At 34.9% G+C, this 20,385-nt stretch overlaps 1 protein-coding gene across 2 annotated transcripts in view; it reads right to left on the bottom strand.

Annotated features, from left to right (window-relative positions):
• The window catches only part of TMEM161B (transmembrane protein 161B), a 73,760-nt gene that overhangs the window by 36,273 nt on the left and 17,102 nt on the right, over positions 1 to 20,385 (bottom strand). For both annotated transcript variants that reach the window (XM_019641141.1, XM_019641143.1), the window contains exons 2-4: positions 16,018 to 16,121; positions 4,147 to 4,230; positions 1,779 to 1,876 (exon numbers count right to left, since the gene is read on the bottom strand). In XM_019641141.1, the coding sequence (XP_019496686.1) occupies positions 1,779 to 1,876; positions 4,147 to 4,230; positions 16,018 to 16,121 (286 nt within the window). The remainder of the gene's footprint in view (positions 1 to 1,778; positions 1,877 to 4,146; positions 4,231 to 16,017; positions 16,122 to 20,385) is intronic.

The raw sequence follows: 20,385 nt of genomic DNA, 5'->3' as shown, positions 1-20,385 counted from the left end.
GTATTTTTGAATAATTTACAGTAACAGATAAATACATCAATATAAACATACATAAAACATCTTCCTGTTATTCTGATTAGCTGAAATGCTCTTGATATTATCCGGCCAGCTGTTAAACTGGTACCATTTACAATTAGTTCTCAAAATTGTACAAGTAAAACAAAACACTGAATAAGCTGTGTTGCTGAAGCCAGATAACCCTAATTTCAATTTTTAAAGTTCATTAAAATAGCCTAGTTCTGACTGTCTCTACATTTGCTGTGTAACCCTAGCCAAATTATTTAACCCTTGTATCTGATGAGTTTTGTATTTTTTTAAAGCTTGATGATAGTTACATACCTCATTGAATTGTAAGGATGAGTTAATACAAGTAAACTTTAACAATGTCATAAATATGGAATTTTAAGCTATTATTAAGGCTAATTAGCTGATAATTTTTCAATAAACATTAGTAAAAATGACAAAAATCTGTACTAGAAATCAGAGAAAATGTACACATATTCTTGTATTTCTATATGTCTGAACATTTTATACCAGTAAGCACACATATAGGTCAGTAAAACAAATGTGACAACTAATCAAAAAGTCAAAGTGCTTTTAAACGTTTTAAATTTTACATGAAAAATAGTTAAAAAGAAAACAAGGATGACATAACCAGTCTTAATGATACTAGATAATTGACTTATATTTTTCCTAATTGACATTTTTGGGCTCTAGGATACCCTTCCCATATGTATATATAAAATCTTTGTACATGTACTGTAGAATCAACTTTTAAATAAATTGAAGCCACTTTGAATCTCAAAATGATTCTATGAGATGCTAGATGAATCTATTAAGGCTTTTCTGGGGTGGTGTGATTTAATTCAAGAATGGCCAAATTACATGATGATACTTTATAGAATACTACCCAAATTACTTTTTTAAAACCGTGTTATTTTAATTCCTCACTTATTATGTAAACCATTAGTTCTCAAACCTGCTCAAAAATCAGAACCACTTGAAACATTTAAAAAAAATACGAATTCCCAGAACTCACTTTAGATTTACTGAATCTCCAACGGTGGGGATGAGGGTTCTTCATTTTTACAGAGTTGCTAAAGTGATTCTGATGTACAAAAACCACTGTTTTAAATAATATCATATTAAATGCCTTTCTCTTCTAGGATTCGAATAATTTCATATAAATTTTAAAATAATTATAGTTATTATAATAATTATAAACAATGACAAATGGGGAAAAAAACTGAATGACTTATTCAGATACCCACTGGATAAAAGTGAATCTTGAAGTAAAGTGTTCTGATTTCTAATCCAGTTCATTATTCTAAAACCATTTTCTTTTCTACTAAATGTGAGCACAAAATGGAATTATTGTAAATATAGGTAAGTCAATATAAACATACAAATGTTTATGCAAGCCACATTATATAAGAAACTGGCTAGCAAAGATAGCAAAAACTCTAGAATTCAAAATAATGAAAACTGACTATGATCTCAGAATAAACAGAAACTGCTTAACAAACTTGTAAGTCAGCCTGTTCTGAAAAATAGAAAAAAATAATGCTTACTATGAGTTAGGTGAATAGAAAAAGAAATGCAATTCAAATGAAGTCATTCTGAGCTTCTAAGCTCTGAGAAAGATTTCATATTCCATATAATGAATTTAATAATTAGAAAAACAAAAAGTCTAACCACAATAGATAAAAATGAAAGCATTTTCAGTAGCATAATAGAAAACTGAGTTTTACAGAACATCTTACCAAGATTTCCCTTACCTAAAGTATCCACTTCTGTAACTGACTTTGTTTCTAAATGGAGGTCAATATCCTTTGGAATGGTTAGTGGCTTACTTTCAATGTGACCATTATATTTCCTACAAAAATGAAACAAGTGACACAAAAAAACAAGTTACCTAAACTATTATCCAAGTGCTTATATCAAACTAATTACAAACAAAGCTATAAATTTCAGTGAAAAAGAAACAGGATTGCTAACATTCATCAAAAAGGAGGTAAGATACTCAAGAGTAAGTTTTTAAAATGGGACTACAAAATGTGGATGTAAATTATGTGAATATACATATTACCAGGGAAAGAATTACCTCCAGTGACAGGAACAAAAAAATCTTAACTGCTAGCGGGGCATTTCACCCCATTTATTGCATTGTCTCTTCTGTAGATTTAAAGACAAGTTATCATCGCTTTCTTTAGGCATAAGAGTAAAAGCAAATGAAGACAAAATGCATTTCTCTTTGGAATTATACATGTACACATATATATATACATATAAACAGACCTGCAGCTACAAACAAGTCAAAGTTTAAAAAGTATATTAAGATTTATGTGCATGAGAAATTCAGAAACATGAAAGGCCAGCTCAGAGTAGCTTTCACTAAGAATCACAGATGGAAGAAAACAATTCTTCAGGTACACGTGCATCATTCCCAAATTTAATTTTTAAAGACAAACACATATAGAAAGTAATAAACTAAGTTTCAATAACAGTAATTACAACACCAAGAAACAATTTTGCAGTTATTCTTAAATAAATATAAATTGGGAAAACCTCAGTAAAAATATTAATTCATGTCAATAAATCAAATAATAATTGTTGCCACTAGGAACAAGACAGTATCATTTAGTACATCTTTTTGTAAATGTAAAGCATTTTCAACATATAAAAATTACTAGAAAAATAACAAAATTACTGACATACAATAAGAATTCAAATGTTTGCAAAATAAGCACTATACTACATAACTAAATTTTACAAATGTTGAACATGGTAGCTATGAATAGGCAGAGGTGGACTAGTTGATCCTGACTCTTAATAGTTACATGAATTTGCGCCACACATTTAACATCTTTGATCAACAACTTCCTCATTAGTAAAATATAAATTAAATCAATAGCTAATCAGGGATGTTGGGCAGATTACGTAAAACTGTTTAAAATTGCTTTGGAAATTATAATATTAAATAGGAATATTTTATTAAAGAACATAACTACTGGAATTGAGAGGAGGGTTTACACTTAATATTCCAATGAGCTTCAAGGTTTTCTGTAATTTTAAGTGAAAAAGAAAATGGTAGTGAAATCAGAAAAGACAATTTTTTCAAATTTCCAATTTCATGCAAATAATCATTAATTTTTAAAGAATTTAAAAAATTTTTTAATTTGACAATTTATTATCACTGACATTTTATAATATAATAGAATAACAATTTCAGGTCCTAAGAATTCCTTCCCTACTGAGGAAATTAAGGCCCATTCCGAGAGACAAATTAACAAGCACTTTCCTTGAGAATTCAATTTAAACAGAAATACAAAATTTTAAAGCTGGAAGGATCCTTCAAAATTACTGTTTGGTCCTTCCATTTCACAGATGAGGCTGCTGCGGTCCATTTAGTGAGGTTTAGTTAGCAAACAGTTTTCTTCATAAACTTTAAACATCAAAATAATATTCAGCAGCTAAATGAGACCTAAGAAGTTATACTGCCCACCCGTTTTATTTAAAAAATGTGGAAACAAAGGCCCACAGTAGGTGAATTTGCCTGATAGCATACTACTGAGTGGTAGCAAAACCCAAACCAACTGGTATCTTTAAATTACTTTTAAAGACATGGGTTATAGGTCTCACTAATCAAGTCCCCACCCCCCCATACACACACACTAAATTTTAAGGCATATGATGGTTACCGAATGCACCCTTTTTTGAAAAATTTGGGGTCTAACAACTGGGTGTGTCTTATACAGTGGTTGTAGATTTTTTCTAACTTGCATTTCCCGCTCCCCCCCACCCCGCGCTCATACAACCACTGTTTAAGACGCACCCAGTTGTTAGACCCCAAATTTTTTGAAAAAAGTTTCATCTTATACATGGGGAAATATGCTATTTATTTGCAAAATAAAATTGACCATTCTTAAGTAAAATAATCACTTTTGTGCTTATATCTTAGATGAATACATATGGGATTTTTAAAAAGGGTGATTCAATATTATTTTAGATCACGAGTTTTGATCACAAACTTATCAACTGTTTATGGCATATCTGGTAAAGGTTCCTTTAACCAAAGCACAAAAATTTATTTAAATAAATTGAATCAAATATTTAACACTTTACAAGCTCAACAATATAACTTACCTATCTTTTTTGCTTTTCCCTTTTTGTTGTTTTCCTGCAAGAATTCTTAATTCTTCTTCTGTAGGATGCTGATACCATCTTAAACTAAGAAAAAAGAAATCCTTTTAAATAAAGCAATTAAAATCATCAGAATTATGTATTTATTCTTCAAATATTTATTGAGTTTCCTATTTGTGAAGACACTGCAGGACGTATCAGGTAAAAACTAATCTGAAACAGATACTACTGCTTAAGCCTTAAAAAGATGCAGACTCAAATCCAGCCATCAAGCACTTCTTGACGCCAGACCCTAAAATGCTGTTTGTAGGTGTATTTCTTACATCTAACAATGTATTAATATAAGTTAAGATGATATAGGTTTGCTATTAAAAGTAAATGGAGTAAACTCTGCAGGTAGGCTGCAAGAGCACATTAAAATTATCTACCCTTCCCTTCATTTGTACAAAAGGAACTGGTATGTCTTTTTTTTTTTTTAAGATTTTTTTTTATTGGGGAATTGGGGGATGGGAACAGCACTGGGGAATTGGGGAAGGGGAACAGACAAGTTGCTGTCCTTTTGTTCTTCAGTCTAGTTGTGAAGGACGTTGCTTCACTGGCCCAAGTTGGCACCATCATTGCACTCTTCCTGGGTGGCAGATCAGTCGCTGGCTTCTGGACAGCCGCTCACGGCGGCTGCTGGCCGCTTACACTGGCTGCTGGCTTCACACGTTAGCTCATGGCAACCCACTGCCACAGGGGCTGCAGCCTACGTCGGCGCCGGAAACTCATGGCAGCCCAGCTCCAGGTTGAGCTGTTGTTCAGCATCTTAGCTGTGGATGGCAGTGTCACTGGTCCTCATATGTGGGATCCGAACCGGGGCCCTCTGGCGTCCCAAGCCAGTTCTTAACCAACGCACCACTCAGCTGGCCCAGGAACTGATGTGTCTTAAAGGGTCCTTTAAATGTCCTCAAAAATACAATAGTCTCTGCTTTGCTTTCCTTTCTTTCCCTTCTTTAATTTAGTTGGAGAATTCTCAAACTTTATGTGTATAAGAATTAGAGTAAATCATTGTACTTAAAAAACCCTTTACTCCTAACGATCTCTAACCCTCTTCAGTTAGGGTTCCAACAATTGGGTGTATTCACCTCCACCATCCAGTCAAAACACCCAAACATTTATTCCTTCCCAAGCACCCATCTATCTGCTCATTCTCAATTTCCTGTCTAACTTGAACTTCCCATCTACCAGCCACCTAAATCTGAGATGCAGGTTTTATTTTCAATGTGTCCTCTCCACCTGTTATCATTAATTCTGCTCTTAAACTCTCAACTTGCCTGCTCCCCTGAAAGGACCTTAGTTTAGACCTTCGTTCAGCTTATCTTCCTCTAGCTCTTTCTATGACCAAGACCCTAACTGGTCTCCTTGCCTTTCTCCAGGACACTCCCGTAAATGCATTCTGATACTACATTTAGTTATTTTTCCACAATGCAGATTTATCAAGATATATGCCTGTTTACCCCTCCATCGGGTGCAACTGATCTCACAGTCATTGCACACAAATTTTCAAATATCTAACAGTTAAATACTGTGACTCATCGCTTCCATAAATTCCCCCTCTACCGTAACCTATCGCCAGTCGTGTTTGTGACTGAGTACAGTAAAGACGTATTTCATAGCAGCATCTTTGTGGGCAATGAATCTGTGAGATCAGTTGCGCCCGACGAAGGGTTAAATCCTTTCCAAGACTCCTGACAGGGTAAAGCCGTGAGAAGGCAGCTCGGCAAGGACTTGCACCAAGGTCTTGCTGTCGTAGGAGAAAAACATACACCTAGTACTGCTAGATCTTTCAATGTTTCAATTACAAAAATCTAGATTTTAAGTGAATTATCCTAATTAAAAAATACATTAGCAACTGATTTGCTGTTTTTAAAAGCACTGCAGAACTGGAAATTTGAGTAATGACTGGATATATGAAGTTAAAAAATTATTAAAATCTTTAGCAGTAATATGGGATTATAGTAATTTTTTTAAAAGCTCATATATTTTAGAGATATACATTGAAATATCAATGAATGAAATATCTACTACAAATAATATTTTGGGGGCAATGAGAGATGAAGGGAACACAGATAAAACAAACTGGCCACCAGCTATTAATTGTGATGAGTACATAGAGCTCATTATATTCATTATATATTCATTCTATTCTGTCTACTCTTTTGTATATATTTGAAAACTTCCATTAAAGTTACAACACGCATTACAAGGCCCAAATGTGTATAGGGTTTGTGAGCTGCTGTCCACAGCCTTTCAAGATCTGACTTCTGTCTACTTCAATGGACTCGCCTTCAACAACTCCATTTTTGAACATGACATTCTACCTAAACTAAATGACATTTTATTTCACCAATTGTTTCATTCCTTGGTGTTCTGGCATATATTCTTCACTCTGTTTGTAAATACCTAGGCTCCTATCTGGCAAACTCCACATTTACCTTTTACTGCTCATAAGGCAATCTCCTGGTGATATAAAAAAGAATATATCTGGTCATTGTGTCCAGTTCTTGGAACAGTTTCAAAGGCCCTGAGCATTTCCTGAGTGACAGGGAGTGTCTCTGTGATGCTAATGAGGGGGCTCACGGTGTATACCTCTGGACAGCTTCAGCACGGAGGCCAGTCACCAGAAATATCAACCATGTGATTGGAGTTCAGCCACCTGACCTCCAGGAGGGAAGGAGAGGGGGTAGAAGGTTAATAAGTTCAATCATGTAGCCAATGTTACCTGCGTGACCAACCACACTTAATGACACTCCATAAAATCTCTGGACACTGAAGCTCAGGAGCTTCCTGGAGTGTCAACAAAGGTGTGCCGGGAGGGTGGCATGCCCTGACTCCACCAAGAAAGGGCATGAAAACTCCGTGCTCCTTCCCAAACCTCATCCTATGTGTAATCTTTATAATAAAACTGTAATCATAAGTATAACACTTTACTGAGCTCTAGTCATTTTAGCAAACTACTGAATCTGAGAGCGTTGTGAAAATGCCCTAATTTGTAGTCAATAGCTGGTTGTCAGAAGTAATGGGTGACTTGGGGACCCCAAGTACATGTAGCTGGCATCTGAAGTCTGCACAGTCTTATAGAGGACTTTTTCTTTTTAACCTGTGGGGTCCATGCTGACTCCAGGTAGTTAGTGTCAGAATTTAACAGCAGTTGATATCAACCAGTTGGGTTAAAATGGAATATTCCCCTAACTGAAAGATTCTTGGAGTGAAGATTTCATGACTCAGTTGTTTTTGTATATTTCAAAACAAGTACAGTTATTGGTATATACTAGGTACTCAATAAGAATCACTGAACCAAAATGAACTCAGTTCTCTTCTTAGTTTAAGGATTTTAAAATAAAATATATATCCTAATCCAAAAGTCCCTAAACTATAATTAATATGTGTGAGGAGGCACTTCCTGAAATTTCCATTTTAGTCCAGAATTTTAACTTACAGTCAATTCTCATTATTCGCGGTAGTTATGTTCTATAAAGTCGCCGCGAACACTGAACCATTCCTCCTATAGGGGAAATACAAGGTTAGGTTCGCGCGAGCCTCTGGTCACAACATTTTCATCACCTGATCAATTCATAACCTTGTTTCATGTGTGTTTCTGTTTAAAGATGGTTTATTTAATATATATTGTTGATTCATTAATATTAAATTCATGGCCAAAAGCACTGTAACTCATGCCTGAACAAAGCTTATCTAATAACTGTAATCATAAGTAAGTATTGTGTTTTCCTGAGTTCTGTGAATATTTGCAGCAAATTTTCTTCACAATGCACATTATAGCCTTCTTGCACTTAGGAACACTAGACAGCTGTTCGGCACTATGCTTGGAGGCCATTTTAACTAGTGAAGTCACCAAGCAGCAGCAAAACTGAAAAACGTGGCATTAAACAGACCATGAAAAGGACATTTGTTTACAATATGCAAGGTGAAACAAAAAGGCCTCATCTGGGAAAATGGGCACAGGGCCATTGAAATACTTCACCACTCTGCGGATGTGTACAAACAACCTCAAAAGCACCACAATTATGGATTTTATGGTGCTTTAATAAATAAATTTTACAAATAATCATTAGCAAGTAGTCAAATCACAATACAGGATTCACAAATGATAGGAACTGAGTGCATAACATTTGGAAGAACACTTAAACAATACCTCCTTTAATAAAGACTAAAATTAGTTGTTTAGCTTGAGAAATAAGTCATCAGTGAAAGAACTCTTAGTATAAGAAAACTTAGGTTACATTTAGAGTTTTATAATAATAAAATATTTTAAGACCCTTACATTTTCTAGGACCCATTTTCTTTTTAAATATACTTAAGATTGTTTAACCTTAATTTGTGAACCCATTTTTCTAAACTTGACTGCTTCTTACTGGACAACTCAGGTCATCTTCTTTAATAACAATTCTTTGTTCCATGCTGGAATTTGAGGATGCTGGGTGCTCTTAAGGGCACTTCTAGTCGGTTACTCATCTACCATCCATTCATTCATCAGATATTTATGGAGCCCATTGTGGTCAAGTACTCTGCTAGGCAACAGAGATATAATCACACACAACAAAGCAGAAGTCCCTGCTTTCTTGATGCTTATATTCCAGTTGGGGCAGAATTTAACCAATGATAAATATGACAGAAAAGCATAAATTGGAAACCATACAAAGGAACCAAACAAGTGGTGTGAATGAGAGACATAAGTAGTATGTATTAGGTGGGGGAAAATAACCTCTCTGGAATGACATTTACCTAGCAACCTGAAGGATGAGAAGAATGGAGGGGGAGAGCATTCCAGGCAGAGAATAGCAGGTCCAAAAACACGAACGCATGAAAGAGCATAGAACACTGCAGTAAGCAAAAGGCAGTGAGGCAGCAGCACCACTGCCAGGAGAAACACACAAGGGAGGCTGGAGAGATAAGGGAACACATCATACAAAATCTCCTGGATCATGGTATGGAGTTTAGACTTTATGCCAAATGGTCTCAAAGCAACAGAAAGGACTTGATTTACATTTTTAAGACCTCTTTTGCTGCTCTGTGAGTTAAGAGGGAGACAAGAAGACCAGGGAGATATCGGCCTTACTGACAGACTAAAGGTAGGGAGTAAAACAAGTAAGGAATGAAGTATGAGGCCTACATTTCCAATATGAGGAAGAGGGAACATTTTCTGAGATGGAATAGAGCAGGAGAAATCAAGAATTTAAACATGAGTTTTTAAGTACCTATGAGACATCAAGTGAAAATATCAAGATGGTAACTGTATATTAGAATCTATAATTCAGAGATAACTTGAGGTCATTAGATAACTGTGTTATTTAAAACTATAGGAATTAATAAGATCACCTAAGGAGAAAAGAAAACATACTAGAAGACTAAACAGTTAATAAGTGAGAAAATAGAGTTTATGAAAATAATGCATGTAACAAATGTGACTATAAAGGAAAACAGGGAAATAAGCCCAAAACTAAGGAATGGATATAAGAAAGGCTTTGCTTTTAAGGAGTAAGGGAGGTCACCAGGCCTGTGGCTCTTCTTTATTTGTTGTTGTTGTTACTTTTAATGGTAGATCCTTTCTTTTTTCAAGTGTGTGTGCTAACAGGCATAATCCAACAGAAATAAAACAACTAATGCCACAGAAGAGAGGAACTGGCTAAAGAAGGAAAGCCTGGGTGAAGGTTAGAGAGAATGGGGTACAGAAGTACAAGCGCAGGAATTGAACTCTGACAAAAAGGATACTATCATCACAGATTAACCAATATAAACTTAAAAAAAAAAAAAACAAGAGAAGGGTTGCATGTGTAACTGGGGTTGTGGGTTTGGTGGTGTTGAAGATTAGAGTATGGACTCTGGTTTCAAGAGCTTAGAATGTGGCTGAGGCAGGTATGCATTATTTGAAGAGAAAAAATTTGGGCTGAAAAGGCTGTCTATGAGTGGGGCATACAAAGACTGCCAGGCAGCATGGAGTGGTCAGCTAAGGTTTGAGATCATGAATTTAAAGGAAAACCTGTATGAAGTGCAGTGGCATAATTTTTTCAAGAGTCAGTACTTCGTACAGTTTGGTTCCATACCATATGGTTCCCATCTATCATACTTTAAGTTCTGGACTCAGTTTTTTGTCTTCTCTTTTCCTATTATTTGGTATGACTATCTCAGCAAAAGGATTTCAATCTGCTTATAACTGCTGCACTATGCCTTTCTAATATAGGCTTGGAAGACAGATACAAAAGCTTATTAGCTTTAGATTCTCTGTAGCAGTTCATAATGATTACAAAAAATATAATTAGAGAAAAATGCTTTATGTTAATATGTTATGTAAAAGGAATATGATGTAAAATTGTATATACAATATAATCTCACAACCATTAATTGAGAATATGAAAAGAAAAGATTAGGAGGAAATACAACAAAATTTACAGTGATAATCTTTGGTTGGTGGGAATATAGTCCATTAATTCTGCTTTTCCCTTTTTATCAATTTGCCATCATTTTCTACATCGTAGATGCGCTGTTTTTATAATAGAAATACTTTAAAAAACAAAGTATTAACAAAATCTGACTAAAAAAAAGAACCTCTTACATTTAAATGTATTGATTTCAGTGTATGACATTTACCTTATTCAGTAGCTTTTTTCATTTATGTTCAGATTGTCAGCAGCATTTCAGATAATAAAGCCAACCTCGTGTTACATACCACAAAATTATTGAAATAATTTTCAATAATTTTCTTGTATAAATCTCTAATATAAAATATGACCTTTCTTACTAAATTTTGGTTCAATAGCACCGAAAAAAATATGTATCAGAAAATGTAGACTATATTGGCCCAGGCTCTTTAAAAAATGTAAGTAGTACTGTCATTTGAAGCAAGCCACTTTAAAGTTTTTAGGAAGTAAAAATTTCAGAAATTTATAATGGAAAACTGAACATGAACAAATATAGAAAAAAACAGTACTGAGAGCAAGCTAAAAAGCTTTAATACATAAGTAATCATACAAAACTCTATTTCAGAGTACAAAACATAGGTCACTAAAGACAGCTTTAGTCTCCATTCTAAATCTCCATAATTTACATACTCATGTATATATATACAGTCTCCTGTTAATTACTGGAAATTTTAATAGAATATCATGACATTCTGAAACTGGAAGTTAAGACAGTTAAAGCCAGGAGAGCAAGGGCTCAGGCATTCTATAAGGATAGAAGCTGAAGGTTTAAACCTTTCCTTCCCTTAGGTCATAGGTCCCACCTACTGTGCATTTGAATAGTACATTTCTCTCACCAGACAGAACTTGCAGATTTGTGAATCAGGCAACATGCAAAAGAGAACAGGCAAAAAGAATTAGAGCAATTGAATACAAAGGTGTTGTTCCACCCTCTTTACCCAATATTGGATAAGACAAAATCAGAATAAATCTGACCATAACATATTTTCTATTAGGGACATATGAAGGGAAGTAGCAGACCAAAGTGAGAGTAGGGAGGCAAAAGGGTAGAGAAAAATGCGTTAAGGTTTGAGCTGAACGATCAGGAAAATGGAAAGCAGGTTCAGCAAAGAAGCTATTATGGAGAAAAAGCAAAATCCTACTCCTCATGCAAAACCCACTATTCAAATGTACAAAGAATTTAACCTATCACTTACCTCTCCATGAAAAGAGGGGCCAAGCAAACTTCAAAACAAAAAGGAACTTTCATTACAAGAGAAAGGAGAGAATACTTTGGCTACAAATCAGTGGTATGTTGGACATGATAAAGAATTAACATCTTAAGGTGATCTGAGCAACTGTTAAAACAAGTGCTCCGTACATCAGAGAACGCAATTCACACTAAAGGTACAGAAACACCAACTTCCCAAGAGTTTTCTTCCTTTTGGGGAGGGAAGGGGAAACACTGCAATCTGAGAGAACTAGACTCCTCACAGTTGAGCTCACTGGTTTTGACAGAAGAGATCTTGTTGCTTAAGTTCTTCCTAAAGCAGGAATCCCTTCAACAAAATCTGATACTCATATAAAAAGGCATGTAAAAAAAAAAAAGAGAACTGATAATATTTTCTTGAAGAAAAATATTTTTCTATTAAAAAATTGGATGAATGGAACATAAAATATTTATAATTTGAAATGCAGAATAAATTTAATTTCAAATGGTGAGGTGAAAGGTATAATTTGAACAACAGATATTTCTTAAACTCTACTTCATACTTAGCATCAAAATCAATGCTGATGTGCCTGTTTAGTTTAGAATAAAAAGGTGGCTATGTAGTCATAGAGAAGCCACAAAAATACAGTCAGTAAAGAGAAACTATAAACTACTTATAACCTGAAGGATATCTCCTAAAACTAAGTACAGCTATGAAAAAAAAAGATTAAAAAAGGAAAATCTTAAATAAATTACTCTGGAAACTTCCAACAGGAGTCACAGTGGTTGTAGAAAAGTTCACCTCCACCAAATTCAAAACTGTTCACATATGTCAGCTCCAGGACAAGGTCTGGAATGGAGGAGCAGCCAAAAAACCAAATAAATACTAGCCTGTGAAGCAGACTTCCAGGGTAAGAGGCTTGGAGCTGTTTCATTTTTCAATATGTGAATGTGACTAAAGTTAAAACTTGTATTCTCATTTATCAAAATGGAGACTATATCACGTACAGCAGAGGACCAGATACTCACCAATCCTGCTTTTAATTCCTAGGTAAAATGGAAACTACATTTCCCAGCCTCCCTTGCACTTTGGCCTGAACTAGTCATTCACAGGGCACTAGCTTATGTAATTTGGGCAGAAATGATACATCTACTTCTAAGCTTGGCCCCTAGTATCTCCTGAAAGATCCCTCCCTCTCTCTTTACTTGCCACCTGGCAAAGCCTCTAACAGAGGACTCCAAGGGAGCAGGAGAAAGCGGAGCCACGAAACAGAGGAAGCTTAGAAACTCTAAGTCACCACTTGAAGGATGCCGCATTTTTGAAACACCATTTTGTGAAGGATCTACCTGGAGAGCTGCCCAAACACACTCTGATTCCATTTGACCCTCATTCCTGTGTGAAGAAACTGAATGAGAAACTTTTATTAAGTTCAGACACTGAGATTTCTGAGTCATAACATACCCCAATGCATCTCTTCTCCTACTTAGCTCAGAGAGCACAGATCCAAATGAGGTAGCAGAAATAACCAGACTAAAGATTATGAAGTTTGTTTTTCTTTTTTTAAAAAAGAAAACTAGATCTACAATCGTAACGGAAATATATGTATAAGCATTATTTAACAAGTGTCAGAAAACAAGTCAATTTTTTATATTAAAAATCACCAGGCTGCTAAGTTTTAAGCAACCACTGTTTATTCCTTCCAGGTTATTTATTTACTTCAGGAAAATGGCAGGTTTACTCAAGTCAACATAATAGAATCAGGTGCCACTTTAAACCCTCCATTCCAAAAGAGACAGTGGTTGATGAGAGAAACAGAAATTAATGTATGATACAAAAAGAGAAGCCATAAGTTTAATGAAAAATATGAATATGTATTACAATTTGAAGATATGATACAAGTGGAATAAATATTAAGACAACATACAGAGAAACTAAAAAGTTTCTTCTGTCAAACTTGTGATTAACCAATTGTGGTATCTACACATATATTCACTTGAATAGTTCTATGCAATATAGTCATTCCCAAGCCATCCTGCACTATTTATACTTTAAAAAGTCCTCCAGGGCCTCTTCCCTTAAATTCCTTTAAGCATTTCATAGATGATAAAGAATGCCCTCAGGTTTTTCTGTCTTCAACTCAGCAGCATCATATGGTTCAAAATGCAAACTGTCATTTCTGATCAATAAGTGTTTATATGAGCAATTTGTAAGAACGTTTTTTAGTTTCTCAATATTAAAACTTTCATTTCATATCACAAAAAGTTGGTAAAACAGTAACTAACCCAAAAGGGTAAAATAGATGATTTTACTCAATAGAGTTAGGAATTTGGCTTCATGATCTAAATATTTCAGGATTAACATTAAAGAAAAGTAAATGGTCTTAAAAACACAAAACAGAGAGGAAATGTAACTATAGCAGAAGAGTAACCGTTACTGGAAAATGCTGATTGGTACCCTTGGGATCTGATTTGGAATTTGAAAGAGCATTAATTAACATTAAATATAGTGTTTACAAAGGCAAATCAAGAATATCAAATGTTTTCATGTTTATTTTTAAAGGTTGCTCTCCCCCTCAAATTAATAGTATATATACTTATGACACATACTTGTCAAAAGAGTGAAGACTTTAAACATAATACATTGTTCGAATACTAACAAAGAGAACAGAATTAGGTTTTCAATCTCTGAAGTTTTAGTTTTTACCTGTGAATATGTTCTATAGAAACAAATGGAAAGCAAGTTATGTAAGAACATAGAAATTGCCTATAGACTAAAATGTGACAAGGCTGCCAAGATGTTTACAGCCAAAGGGATCTAGAAGTCTCACTGGAGTCTGATCATAAAACAGTCTAGAAATGTGCATTTCTCAGTAGAAAAAAGCTATCTTAATGTATTATTTTATCTAGTTTATTAATTCAGATTCCATTTATTTAAAATTAATGATATTTGCCCAGCTGATGTTTACCATTTCACGATCTATAGAAAAAGGTTTTGCTAAGCAAAAAAAAGTAAAGATTACACAGGGCATAACCCTACATATTAAAAACTAGTTATAGGGGATATAACTAGTTATAGGGGATATGCACTTATTAACAGCTCTAGGCTTTCAACTTTACTATAACTTAAGTCATTATTTGTTTTGCTAATATACATTCTCAAACACACACACAAATATCATAATGTTCAAAAAATCTTTTAAGCAGTCTGAGTATTTTTCTATATTTAAACACTGATATTGAAAAAAAATAAAGTATACAGAGGAAGAATATAAATAATTAAAATTAGAAAATAAGTTCCATGGAGTAAATTTAAGCTTTGTGGATGGAATGGTCCTTAAAGGTTTATTATTTATCTTGCAGTATATGAAATCTTTAGGAAAACAAGAGCTATCCATTGTTTTCTAATGTCAAAAAGTCTAAACAAAAGAAACAGACATACGAATCAATAACAGTTTGGTTATTTATTGGAGACGAATAATTACAGTAAAACTATAGGCCTAGTACCACATCTATAACTTACCTTTCATAATTACACAGGATTTTGACATGTATTTCTGTGTGGATAGTTTTCCTACTTTTGCCTCACTATTATCTCCTATATTTAACTTCTTTATTTTTGCTTTTATTATTTTACTGTACAAATTTCAGCAAGACAGCTTAGTTCCTTTGTCAAGGTGTGGGAATAGCAGTAAGCTTATAGTGCAGCAGACAAAGTTAAAATCCTACAAAATAACTGAACCTCCTCATTGCTAAATTAAGTTTAAAATTATCTGCAGTAAAACAAAGTACCCCTAACTCATAATAAACTCTCAAATGAGCCACCAATAATAGGACATATGCTTTGAGTCATGTTTTCCAACAATGGTGAAAATATTTAAGCATTTCAATTTACAGTCTCATCCTTTTGCTGACAAACTTTTTAAAAAGGTAAGTAGAAAGGTATATGATATTTTTAGTGACCATGGACAAAGGGGGCAGGGAAGGGGAGGTAATGAATTATTGACCATGACCCTATCACCTTTGTGCTAAACAGATAAACTACTAATATCTCAAGTAAGAACAATAAGGAAGCTAAATTTTCTCATAACATTCTTTTGTCATGTTTTCAGAAAACAGGAATTAGTGCTTATCTAGGAAGTTAATCAGTCTCGTAAAGTAAACAGAGATTTGAAAGTGCCAGTCACAGTCAGCCTATCCTTGACTTACCTGCCATTACAGAGTAGCCATCGAGCAAGAGAATAATGAGGTATAATCTTCTGCATGACACTGGCCATCACCATTGTAACGACCAGCTGTACACCTATTACACCCTGTGTAAAAGAAATAAACAAGTTTAACAATGAATGAATTTAGATTTGAGGACACTGCTGGAAAACTTTCCATACATTTTGAAAATTATACTTTAAGAAAGATGAGTTTAGGGCTGGCCGAGTGGCGGGTTAGTTAAGAGCTGGCTTGGGACACCAGCTCTGAGCAACAGGGCCGCCGGTTCAGATCCCACATGGGCCATTGACACTGCCCTCTACAACTAAGATGGTGAACAACAGCTCAACCTGGAACTGGGCTGCCGTGAGTCGCTGGCAAGGGCGTAGGCTACAGTGGGGCTGCAGTGAGCTGCCGTAAGCTACCGTGAGCAGCCAGCGGCATGAGCGGCCGTGAGCAGCCAACCAATGGCCGGTCACCGATATGCCTCAGCCGGGAAGAGCGCAATGATCACAATACCAACATGGGCCAGTGAAGCAACGTCCTCCAACTAGACTGAAGAACAAAAGGACAGCAACTTGTCTGTTCCCCTTCCCCAATCCCCCAATAAAATGTTTAAAAAAAAAAAGATGTTTACTATTAAAATATGTATTATTCTGGCATTTAGGCATTCAGGACCACATATGTTTAAACTTAAAATATGCAATTTCATCTTATAATCTTCTGCAGGTTACCCAAGGGTGACATCCATGTGAACAAAAGTTAAATGAATCAGCATACACATTCAGAATCTATTCCCAAAAATGTTCTCCTTTACTTAAAGGTATCAAAATGAAGTGAAAAACAGTGATTTTTTTCATCCTTCTCCAAATTTATTCAACCCTCATGAAACACTAACTTGGCAAGTTTCAAAAGTAGTATGACTATTTTTTAATTCTAGGGTGGTAGTGAATGATTAAGGAGTATTAGTTATATTAAGTGTGATGGCCTCAAAGTCACTAGAAAATAAAATTTAACTCATGCTGTCATTACCAACCTCCAGTGGGTTGGGCCTTCAACAATGTTCAAAAATCACATCAGTTTTTTTTCTCATCAATTCCTTTCCACAGCTAAACTTCAAGCCTCCTCTCTTCACACCTCGAACCTCCCTCAAACTTCTAACTCAGCGCAGTAGAGGATTCCTACTTCACAGAGAAAATACACACCATCAAATGGGGACTATCACTTGCCATGAACAAGCTCACAATCACCTGTATCTGCACCCATATTTTCCCACACCCTCTAGAAATAAAAGAGCATTTCATACAAAGCAAATCCTTACATCTGTCCTTCAGAGCTCCTCCTCTCTTTGATTTACAGGAACCTCAACCACAAAATACCTTCAGTCCTGTATCTTCTTTAATCTCCTCTATTTAAACCTCCCTATCGGCATTGAAACATCTGTAAGTTTCTTTCATCTTTCTGAAAAATAATAGTTTTCCCTTACTCATACTCACAGCCACTTTTCAATATACTTGTTCTCACTACTTTTATTTTCTCATACCCAACACAGTTCCCATCTGACTTCTGCTTCAGTCCATTCCACTGAAATACCTACCACCAAAATCGCTTTACCTTGCCAGATTACATTTCCTAATCTTAAATCTCAGCAGGAGATCTACCACATCCATCGCTTTACTCCGATGGTGATGATCAATTCTTTACAATTCCTCTTTGGTGGCTACTCCTCTCTCTACCCAAACAGCACAAAAATAAGGTGAAATTCCTACCTCCACCCTAATATACCAAACAAGTACATAAAGAATATAAAATGTTTAAAAAGAAGCAGTATAGCATACTGGTTTAAAAGCATGAACTCTGTACCCAAACTACCTGGAATAGAATCCACAATCTACAGCTGTGATACTTTAATAGGTAATTTAAACATTTTGTACTTCTATTTTCTAATCTATAAAATGAAGTTAATAATTCAATCTACCTAATCAAGCTGTGGTGAGGAATTGTACCTGATACAGGGTAAGAAGCTAATATTAGTTAGTGCTATTTGTTATTGACATTGTTATCACTATTGTTACAGGACAACATTTAATATCAAGAATAAAGGTCTTAGGACGCCAGCTCTGAGCAGCAGGGCCCCAGTTCGGATTCCACATGAGGGTCAGTGACACTGCCCTCTACAGCTAAGATGGTGAACAACAGCTCGACCTGAAGCTGGGCTGCCATGAGTCACAGCAATGGCTTAGGCTGTAGCCCCTGCTGCAGCAGGCTGCCTTGCTACCGTGATCGGCCGGCAGCCAAAATGAGCGGCTGGCAGACAGCATGAGCTGCCAAGAGCCGTCGTGAGCAGCCGTCCAATGGCCGGAGACCAATCTGCCTCAGCTGGAAAGAGCGCAGTGATAATACCAACATGGGCCAGTGAGGCGACATCCTCCACAACTAGACTGAAGAACAAAAAAGGACAGCAACTTGTCTGTTCCCCTCCCCCAATTCCCTGATAAAATCTTTAAAAATAAAGGCCTTTCAAAAAAAATCAGTCTAAGAGATTAAAAAGAACTAAAAAAATACATTGAAAAATCAAACATGATTTTAACAAATTGTTTGATCGACTGTTCATCATTGCAAGAAATATACTACTGTGGTGTGGGATGTCCATAGTAGGGGAGGTTTTGCACATGGAAGGACAGAGGTATACGGGAACTCCCTGTACTTTCTAATTCGTTTTTTTGTGAACCTAAAACTGCTCTAATGGATGAAGTTTACTAATTTTAAAAAATCGAATTTCTGCATAGAGAAACAATACAATGTGAAAAGACTGGGAAAAAGCATTTGTAACTAACATCACAAAGGGATATTTTACTTATTAGATATTATAAATAAAGTTCTCATAAATCAATTAGCAAAAGACCAAATGCCTAATTAAAAAAGAGAAACAAGCATGCACAGTTGTCCAAAAAAAAAAAAAAAAAAGGAAGTAAAAATGGCTCTTAAACAGGACTGTTTTTAAAATGTCTTTGAAACCTACCTCAACTATAGCTTTACTGTGGATATTTTAATGCCTTAAATTCTACCAATTGGGTTAAGGCTCAGACTACTTTTATATTCACTTAACATCAAAGGTTACATTTTTACCTTTTTTCTTTCACATTTCCTATCACTCGAATTTACTATCCCATTTTCTGTGTAGTTTGTGATAGAAGTTCTGCAATCTCCATACAATGAATGCCATTACAAAGAACTCTTTCAGGCAGAACAAGGACAAGAAATATATTAGCAAGTATGTCAGAAGGTTGGTCTATTCGAGATTATAGACTTAAAAGCAAAGGATAATTTTTCAGTCAGAGAAAGTTCTGTGAACAAAGTGAACTTCAATCTAGTCTTGGAAGAAGTCATAGTATCACAGAATCTTCAAGGTCATCTAGTAAAATCTCTCACAAACATGTAACAATTCATTAGAATGTACACCCTTTAATAACAGAAATCATATCCTAGTCACATCTAACAAATGTTACAGGTATTATTAAATGGCATTTCAGAAAGACTAATCTATAATGTATGATGAAATGTGATGAACTGAGGAAGAGAGGCATCTTGCCTAACTCTCCTCTCTCACTCCAAATCAATAATCCTAATTGATGAGATATTGCTGACAGACCCACTACTGAAGAGGTAAATCATATGAAGGCAAAACAAACATAGCCCAGCAAACCGGATTGACTAGAATTATGAATATCATCCAGATTTCTCAATAATCCAGACCAGAAGTGATAAAGTACTCAAAAGAGAAAAGAGTTACAAATATATTGTTGCAGAATTCAGAGATTATTTAATATGAAGGCAAAGGAAGAATTAAAGAGACCAACGCTAAGAAAGGCAAACACCATAATATAGCTGGCATATTATCAGTGTTGTAGTTAATGTTTGACTAAAAAATGTTCAATTCCAAAGTGTAACCTCATTCCATTCCTTTATTATGTCATTTCCATCGTTTTAAATAAAGTTGAAATATTCTCTCAAAACCTCATCTGCAAGTATGCACTGTGCTAAATAATTATATAATGAAAATCTTCTTCCAATTTTCTTATAGAAGCCAATAAATCTTTCCTAGAATGTAGACACATTCTATATAGCACATTATATATGTGCTATTGAAAGAAAATGTCACTTTTATCCTGATACAGGAATCTACCTAAACTTTTAGACAGGAAAATTTTAAATTATGTGGAAAACACTTCACCAAAGTTATTCCTTTTCATATTGATTTAGGAAACAATCTTTGGAATATATTTTCAAAATGGCAATCATTTTAAAGAATTATATATTATCAGTTTAGTACACTAATACTAACCTTAGATCAACTTTTTTTTTTTTTTT

This window comes from Hipposideros armiger, unplaced genomic scaffold (genome assembly GCF_001890085.2).
Source record: "Hipposideros armiger isolate ML-2016 unplaced genomic scaffold, ASM189008v1 scaffold_57, whole genome shotgun sequence".
NCBI lineage: Eukaryota > Metazoa > Chordata > Mammalia > Chiroptera > Hipposideridae > Hipposideros > Hipposideros armiger.
Note: the sequence above shows the minus strand (reverse complement) of the source record. Positions and strands in the feature narration are given on the sequence as shown.